Below are 11,012 nucleotides of genomic sequence, written 5' to 3' on the forward strand. Positions count from 1 at the left end.
AGGTCACCAGTAGAGATCCCCAGTAGAGATCCCCAGTAGAGATCCCCAGTAGAGATCCCCAGTAGAGATCCCCAGGACAGGTCACCAGTAGAGATCCCCAGGACAGGTCACCAGTAGAGATTCCCAGGACAGGTCACCAGTAGAGATCCCCAGGACAGATCCCCAGGACAGGTCACCAAGACAGATCCCCAGGACAGGTCACCAGGACAGGTCACCAGTAGAGATCCCCAGGACAGATCCCCAGTAGAGATCCCCAGGACAGGTCACCAGTAGAGATCCCCAGGACAGGTCCTCAGTAGAGATCCCCAGGACAGGTCACCATTAGAGATCCCCAGGACAGGTCACCAGTAGAGATCCCCAGGACAGGTCACCAGTAGAGATCACCAGTACAGATCCCCAGGACTCTGATCGTCAAAGTTAAGACTGAATGGCCTTCGTCTTTCAGATACAACAAATCAACAATACCACTTGTAGGGCTACAGTACATTATCATGTTACTTCATTTGAACGTTGCGAAAAATGAAATAAAAATCTTACTGCAGATCTTTCCATTTTAGTGTATCAATGACTACATCCTCATCAACACAATCTAATCGTATTAGTCACATGCACCGAGTACAACAGGTGAAATGCTTACTTACGAGCCCCTAACCAACAGTACACTTTCAAATAAATATGGAAAAGAATTAGAGATAAAAGTAACAAGTAATTAAAGAGCAGCAGTAAAATAACAATATATACAGGGGGGGTGCCGGTTAGTTGAGGTACTATGTACATGTAGGTGGAGTTATTAAAGTTCTGCATATGTGACAACAGAGAGTAACAGTGGTGTGGAGAGAGGGAGGGGGGTGGGCAATGCAAATAGTCTAGGTAGCCATTTGATTAGATGTTCAGTAGTCTTATGGCTTGGGGGTAGAAGCTGTTTAGAAGCCTCTTGGGACCTAGACTTTTGAACCTACTGGGCTGTTCGCACTACCCTCTGTAGTGCCTGGCGGTCGGAGGCCGAGCAGTTGCCATACCAGGCAGTGATGCAACCAGCTCTCGATGGTGCAGGGCCCCTAATGCATTTTTCAGAAAATGGCGGAAAATATGCAGCCAAAGTCCGAGGAGAGCGGATACAAATGTACAAACTAATTATGACAAATGTTAAGAAAATGTTGAGCAATGTAATAAAGTAATGACTTTTTAAATAAAAGTTACACGTTATGTTGGCTGACAATTTGATAGCTATGCTGTCCTTACGAACCGCATAGCATATCATTACAGCAGTATGTATGTTAGCTAGTTACATAATGTTAGTTGACTACTAAATACATAGAACTTGCCAGTATATTAACTATATGCTATCTCACTAAACTACCCAATGTTCATTGACCTGATTTTTTTATTGCAACAATGATACCAATATTTATTTATGATTTTTTTTCTCCCCAATTTCGTGCTATTCAATTGATAATTACAATCTTTTCCCATCGCTACAACTCCCGTATGGACTCGGGAGAGGCAAAGGTCGAGAGCCGTGCACCCTCCGAAACACGACCCAACCAGGCCGCACTGCTTCTTGACACAATGCCCACTTAACCCAGAAGCCAGCCTCACTAATGTGTCGGAGTGCACTGCGCCCAGCCCGCCACAGCATTTGCTAGTGCGCGATGGGACTAGAACACCTCTGCTGGCCAAACCCTCCCCTAACCCGGATGACGCTTGGCCAACTGTGTGCAGCCCCAATGGGTCTCCCGGTCGTGGTCGGCTGCGATAGAGCCTGGACTCAAACCCAGGATCTCCAGTGGCACAACGAACACTGCGCCACTCAGGAGGCAACATTACACAGTCCCCAAGTCCAGAACAGACTATGGGAGGCACACAGTACTACATAGAGCCATGACTACATGGAACTCTATTCCACAGTACTACATAGAGCCATGACTACATGGAACTCTATTCCACAGTACTACATAGAGACATGACTACATGGAACTCTATTCCACAGTACTACATAGAGCCATGACTACATGGAACTCTATTCCACAGTACTACATAGAGCCATAACTACATGGAACTCTATTCCACAGTACTACATAGAGCCATGACTACATGGAACTCTATTCCACGGTACTACATAGAGCCATGACTACATGGAACTCTATTCCACAGTACTACATAGAGCCATGACTACATGGAACTCTATTCCACAGTACTACATAGAGCCATGACTACATGGAACTCTATTCCACAGTACTACATAGAGCCATGACTACAGTACTACATAGAGCCATAACTACATGGAACTCTATTCCACGGTACTACATAGAGCCATGACTACATGGAACTCTATTCCACAGTACTACATGGAACTCTATTCCACATCAGGTAACTGATGCAGCAGTAGAATCAGATTTAAAAAGCAGGTAAAAATACACCTGATGGAACAACGGGGACTGTGAAGAGACACACACATGCACACTATACACACACATGGATTTAGTACTGTAAATATGTGGTAGTAGTGGCCTGAGGGCACACAATTAGTGTGTTGTGAAGTCTGTAAAGAATGTATTGTAAATGTTTTTAAAATTGTACAAATTAAATGTATTTATAAAGTCCTTCTTACATCAGCTGATATCTCAAAGTGCTGTACAGAAACCCAGCCTAAAACCCCAAACAGCAAGCAATGCAGGTGTAGAAGCACAGTGGCTAGGAAAAACTCCCTAGAAAGGCCAAAACCTAGGAAGAAACGTAGAGAGGAACCAGGCTATGAGGGGTGGCCAGTCCTCTTCTGGCTGTGCCGGGTGGAGATTATAACAGAACATGGCCAAGATGTTCAAATGTTCATAAATGACCAGCATGGTCGAATAATAACTGCCTTAATTTTGCCGGACCCCAGGAAGTGTAGCTGCTGCCTATGATAAATACAAATACAGAAATACAGGGACATTCCTGGGAATAATAAAACAGCAGCGAACCCATCATTTAGATGTAACAAGGCAATGAAACATCGATGTTCAGAGACATGACTTCTAATCATTTTTACAACTTTTTACATTTCACAAGTTTGAGAGATTTATTAAAATTGAAAGAAGTTTAATGGAAAAAACCTACAAAACAAGGAAGTTCCCCATTTACATTTGTGAATATAATATTTGGCCAAGAGAATAATAATGTTAATAAAATAGTTATGATCGGAATAACAAGGATAAACATTATAAGGTCATTTTGAATATTTTACACACAACCATTCATGAATTTAAATCCATAGTTGACTAGAATGGCAGCATAAAAAAAGCCTCTATAGATTCTGAAATCAGAGGAACAAAAAACAGAAGGCATTTTGTCATGTGTCTTTTTGTGCATGAAATCATTAACAGGGTAAAATATAATTTGTTTCTTTAACTTTTGGGATAACTGGACAATTAAGGTAAAAGGTATTCGCTTTTGACCATATCATGGGTTGGTCACTTCCAATATATTGAATTATAAATCACCCAAAAAATGACTTCATTAACAGCCAATCGTATCCACTTATTGTCCAAAAGGTTCAAGCCATTAATTTGTCAACTTGGAAAAGAGAGAACAACCTCATAATATAAAGTGTTCTTAATAAGTCCAAGTAAAGGAAGTGGAAGAACCGAGGAGAACTCCAAGGTGAAGGTACGTCAGTTTCTGATCGCACCATCCGTCGCTTTTGAGCGGCTCCACGGAAGAAGACCAAGGAGGTCTCCACTTTTGAAATAAAAAATAAATCTAAAAGCCAGACTGGAATTTGATAAAATGCATATTGACACAATCCTTCTGGGAGACTAACCCTAACCCTTAGGACAGATGAGTCAAAACTGGAGCTGTTTAACAAGTCACATCAGCTCTACGTTCACAGATGAAGAAATTAAGTTTTCAAAGGAAAGACCACCACTCCTACAGTGAAATATGGAGGGGGCTGGGTTATGTTTAGGGGCTGCTGTGTTGTGCCTGGCACAGGGTGCCTTGAATCTGTGCAAGGAAGAATGAAATGACAAGACTATCAAGGCATTCTGGAGCGAAACGTACTGCCCAGTGTCAGAAAGCTCTGTCTCAGGTCATGGGTCCTCCTACAGGATAATGACCCAAAACAGATAAAAGCACCCACAGTTAAGAAAACATTGGACTATTCTGAAGTGTCATTGTAAGAGTCCAGATCTGAATCCTACCGAACATCTATGGAAAGAGCATCTATACTTCAGCAAAAAATATATATATCTATATTCTACGGCGCCATTTACTTTATGTATGTATTCTTATCTTTGAATATTTCTTATCGTTGTTGCCTTGTCGAGAAGGAGCCTGCAAGCATTTCGTTAGACGCTGTACATACTACTAATAAAACTTGAAACAGTAATTTCCAAAAATTCCATTTATTTTCTTTGGTTGCAAAGAAAAAGTTTGTTGAGAGCAATATTTACAAAGATGAAAAATAATACCCAAAAACAGCTGATCCAACAAAGTACACTACTCATGATAATTTGTTTCATTATGATAGTAGACCATAGGTATATATGGGACGTCACTTGATTTCCTCCAGGAATTATCTGCCAAAGTAGTCCTCTATGCGTCTCTTTTTGCTGGGGCTCTCTTCTACACCACTTCCTGGTTGGTTGCTAGGGTCATCCCAGGCCCCCACAGCCTCCAATAGGAGGGCTTCATCCATATCATCCTCCCCCTCAGTGAACGACTTCTGGAACATCTCTGTGATCCTCCTCTGCTGGGAGTCCTGAAATACATAACACATTCACACACTTCATAACATACAGAAACACTTCATAACACACATAAACACTTCATAACACACACACACACACACACTTCATAACATACAGAAACACTTCATAACACACATAAACACTTCATAACACACACTCACACACTTCATAACACACACACACACACACTCACACTTCATAACACACACACACTTCATAACACACACACACACACACACACTTCATAACACACACACACACACACACTTCATAACACACACACACACACTTCATAACACACACACACACACTTCATAACACACACACACACACACTTCATAACACACACACACTTCATAACACACACACACACACACTTCATAACACACACACACACACACTTCAACACACACACACTTCAACACACACACTTCAACACACACACACTTCATAACACACACACACACACACTTCATAACACACACACACTTCATAACACACACACACACACACACACTTCATAACACACACTTCATAACACACACACACACACACTTCATAACACACACACACACACACTTCATAACACACACACACACACTTCATAACACACACACACACACACTTCAACACACACACACTTCAACACACACACTTCAACACACACACACTTCATAACACACACACACACACACTTCATAACACACACACACACACACACTTCATAACACACACACACACACTTCATAACACACACACACACACACTTCATAACACACACACACACACACTTCATAACACACACACACACACACTTCATAACACACACACACACACACTTCATAACACACACACACACACACTTCAACACACACACACTTCAACACACACACTTCAACACACACACACTTCATAACACACACACACACACACTTCATAACACACACACACTTCATAACACACACACACACACACACACTTCATAACACACACTTCATAACACACACACACACACACTTCATAACACACACACACACACACTTCATAACACACACACACACACTTCATAACACACACACACACACACTTCAACACACACACACTTCAACACACACACTTCAACACACACACACTTCATAACACACACACACACACACTTCATAACACACACACACTTCATAACACACACACACACACACACACACTTCATAACACACACTTCATAACAAACACACACACTTCATAACACACACACACACACACACACTTCATAACACACACACACACTTCATAACACACACACACACACACTTCATAACACACACACTGCATAACACACACACACACACACTTCATAACACACACTTCATAACAAACACACACACTTCATAACACACACACACACACACACTTCATAACACACACACACACACACTTCATAACACACACACACACACTTCATAACACACACACACACACTTCATAACACACACACACACTTCATAACACACACACACACACTTCATAACACACACACACACACTTCATAACACACACACACACACACTTCATAACGCACACACACACACACACTTCATAACGCACACACACACACACACTTCATAACACACACACACACACACACTTCATAACACACACACACACACACTTCATAACACACACACACACACACTTCATAACACACACACACACACACTTCATAACACACACACACACACACTTCATAACACACACACACACACACTTCATAACACACACACACTTCATAACACACACACACTTCATAACACACACACACACACTTCATAACACACACACACTTCATAACACACACACACACACACTTCATAACACACACACACTTCATAACACACACACACACACTTCATAGCACACACTTCATAACAAACACACACACTTCATAACACACACACACACACACACTTCATAACACACACACACTTCATAACACACACACTTCATAACACACACACACACACACACACACACACACACACACACACACTTCATAACACACACTTCATAACAAACACACACACTTCATAACACACACACACACACTTCATAACACACACACACCCACTTCATAACACACACATCATACACACACACACACACACACTTCATAACACACACACACTTCATAACACACACACACTTCATAACACACACACACACTTCATAACACACACACACACTTCATAACACACACACACTTCATAACACACACACACACTTCATAACACACACACACTTCATAACACACACACACACACACACACACTTCATACACACACACACACTTCATAACACACACACACTTCATAACACACACACACACACACTTCATAACACACACACACACACTTCATAACACACACACACACACACACACGCACACGCACACACACTTCATAACACACACACACTTCATAACACACACACACACTTCATAACACACACACACTTCCTAACACACACACACACACACACACTTCATAACACACACACACACTTCATAACACACACACACTTCATAGCACACACACACACACACACTTCATAGCACACACACACACACACTTCATAGCACACACACACACACACTTCATAACACACACACACACACTTCATAACACACACACACACACACTTCATAACACACACACACACTTCATAACACACACACACACGCACACACACACTTCATACACACACACACACTTCATAACACACACACACTTCATAACACACACACACTTCATAACACACACACACACTTCATAACACACACACACACACACACGCACACGCACACACACTTCATAACACACACACACTTCATAACACACACACACACTTCATAACACACACACACACTTCATAACACACACACACTTCATAACACACACACACTTCATAGCACACACACACACACACACTTCATAGCACACACACACACACACTTCATAGCACACACACACACACACTTCATAACACACACACACACACTTCATAACACACACACACTTCATAACACACACACACTTCATAACACACACACACACACACTTCATAACACACACTTCATAACACACACACACACTTCATAACACACACACACACTTCATAACACACACACACACACTTCATAACACACACACACACACTTCATAACACACACACACACACACACACACACACTTCATAACACACACTTCATAACACACACACTTCATAACACACACACACACACACACACTTCATAACACACACACACTTCATAACACACACACACACACTTCATAACACACACACACACACACTTCATAACACACACACACACTTCATAACGCACACACACACACACACTTCATAACACACACACACACACACTTCATAACACACACACACACACACACTTCATAACACACACACACACACACACACTTCATAACACACACGCACACTTCATAACACACACACACACACACACTTCATAACACACACACACACACACTTCATACACACACACACACACTTCATACACACACACACACTTCATAACACACACACACTCACTTCATAACACACACACACTCACTTCATAACACACACACACACACACACACACTTCATAACACACACACACACTCCAAAACACACACACACACACTCCATAACACACACACACACTTCATAACACACACACACACACACACTTCATAACACACACACACACACACTTCATAACACACACACACACTTCATAACACACACACACACACACACACACGCACACGCACACACACTTCATAACACACACACACTTCATAACACACACACACACTTCATAACACACACACACTTCATAACACACACACACTTCATAGCACACACACACACACACACTTCATAGCACACACACACACACACTTCATAGCACACACACACACACACTTCATAACACACACACACACACTTCATAACACACACACACACACACACTTCATAACACACACACACTTCATAACACACACACACACACACTTCATAACACACACTTCATAACACACACACACACTTCATAACACACACACACACACTTCATAACACACACACACACTTCATAACACACACACACACACTTCATAACACACACACACACACACACACACACACTTCATAACACACACTTCATAACACACACACTTCATAACACACACACACACACACACACTTCATAACACACACACACTTCATAACACACACACACACACACTTCATAACACACACACACACTTCATAACGCACACACACACACACACTTCATAACACACACACACACACACACACTTCATAACACACACACACACACACTTCATAACACACACACACACACTTCATAACACACACACACACACACTTCAACACACACACACTTCAACACACACACTTCAACACACACACACTTCATAACACACACACACACACACTTCATAACACACACACACTACATAACACACACACACACACACACTACATAACACACACTACATAACAAACACACACACTTCATAACACACACACACACACACACACTTCATAACACACACACACACTTCATAACACACACACTTCATAACACACTTCATAACACACACACTGCATAACACACACACACTTCATAACACACACTTCATAACAAACACACACACTTCATAACACACACACACACTTCATAACACACACACACACACACTTCATAACACACACACACACACTTCATAACACACACACACACACTTCATAACACACACACACACTTCATAACACACACACACTTCATAACACACACACACACACACACACACTTCATAACACACACACACACACACACTTCATAACACACACACACACACACACTTCATAACGCACACACACACACTTCATAACACACACACACACACACACTTCATAACACACACACACACTTCATAACACACACACACACACACTTCATAACACACACACACACACACACTTCATAACACACACACACACACACTTCATAACACACACACACACACCCTTCATAACACACACACACTTCATAACACACACACACTTCATAACACACACACACACACTTCATAACACACACACACTTCAAAACACACACACACACACACTTCATAACACACACACACTTCATAACACACACACACACACTTCATAGCACACACTTCATAACAAACACACACACTTCATAACACACACACACACACACTTCATAACACACACACACTTCATAACACACACACTTCATAACACACACACACACACACACACACACACACTTCATAACACACACTTCATAACAAACACACACACTTCATAACACACACACACACACTTCATAACACACACACACCCACTTCATAACACACACATCATACACACACACTTCATAACACACACACACTTCATAACACACACACACTTCATAACACACACACACACACTTCATAACACACACACACTTCATAACACACACACACACACACACACACTTCATACACACACACACACTTCATAACACACACACACTTCATAACACACACACACACACACACTTCATAACACACACACACACTTCATAACACACACACACACACACACACGCACACGCACACACACTTCATAACACACACACACACTTCATAACACACACACACTTCCTAACACACACACACACACTTCATAACACACACACACACTTCATAACACACACACACTTCATAGCACACACACACACACACACTTCATAGCACACACACACACACACTTCATAGCACACACACACACACACTTCATAACACACACACACACACTTCATAACACACACACACACACACTTCATAACACACACACACACTTCATAACACACACACACTTCATAACACACACACACACACACACACACTTCATACACACACACACACTTCATAACACACACACACTTCATAACACACACACGCTTCATAACACACACACACACACACTTCATAACACACACACACACTTCATAACACACACACACACACACACACACGCACACGCACACACACTTCATAACACACACACACTTCATAACACACACACACACTTCATAACACACACACACACACACGCACACGCACACACACTTCATAACACACACACACTTCATAACACACA

General features: G+C 41.7%; 1 protein-coding gene across 2 annotated transcripts in view; it reads right to left on the reverse strand.

Annotated features, from left to right (window-relative positions):
- Window positions 1–2,565: 2,565 nt before the first annotated feature.
- The window catches only part of LOC139381014 (SWI/SNF related, matrix associated, actin dependent regulator of chromatin, subfamily a-like 1), a 38,544-nt gene continuing 30,097 nt past the window's right edge, over window positions 2,566–11,012 (reverse strand). The window contains exon 16 of one of the 2 annotated variants that reach the window (XM_071124244.1): window positions 2,566–4,741. In XM_071124244.1, coding sequence (XP_070980345.1) covers window positions 4,556–4,741 — 186 coding nt within the window. In that variant the 3' untranslated portion in view covers window positions 2,566–4,555. The remainder of the gene's footprint in view (window positions 4,742–11,012) is intronic. The other variant, XM_071124245.1, reaches the window with a different exon arrangement.

This window comes from Oncorhynchus clarkii, chromosome 22 (genome assembly GCF_045791955.1).
Source record: "Oncorhynchus clarkii lewisi isolate Uvic-CL-2024 chromosome 22, UVic_Ocla_1.0, whole genome shotgun sequence".
Lineage (NCBI taxonomy): Eukaryota > Metazoa > Chordata > Actinopteri > Salmoniformes > Salmonidae > Oncorhynchus > Oncorhynchus clarkii.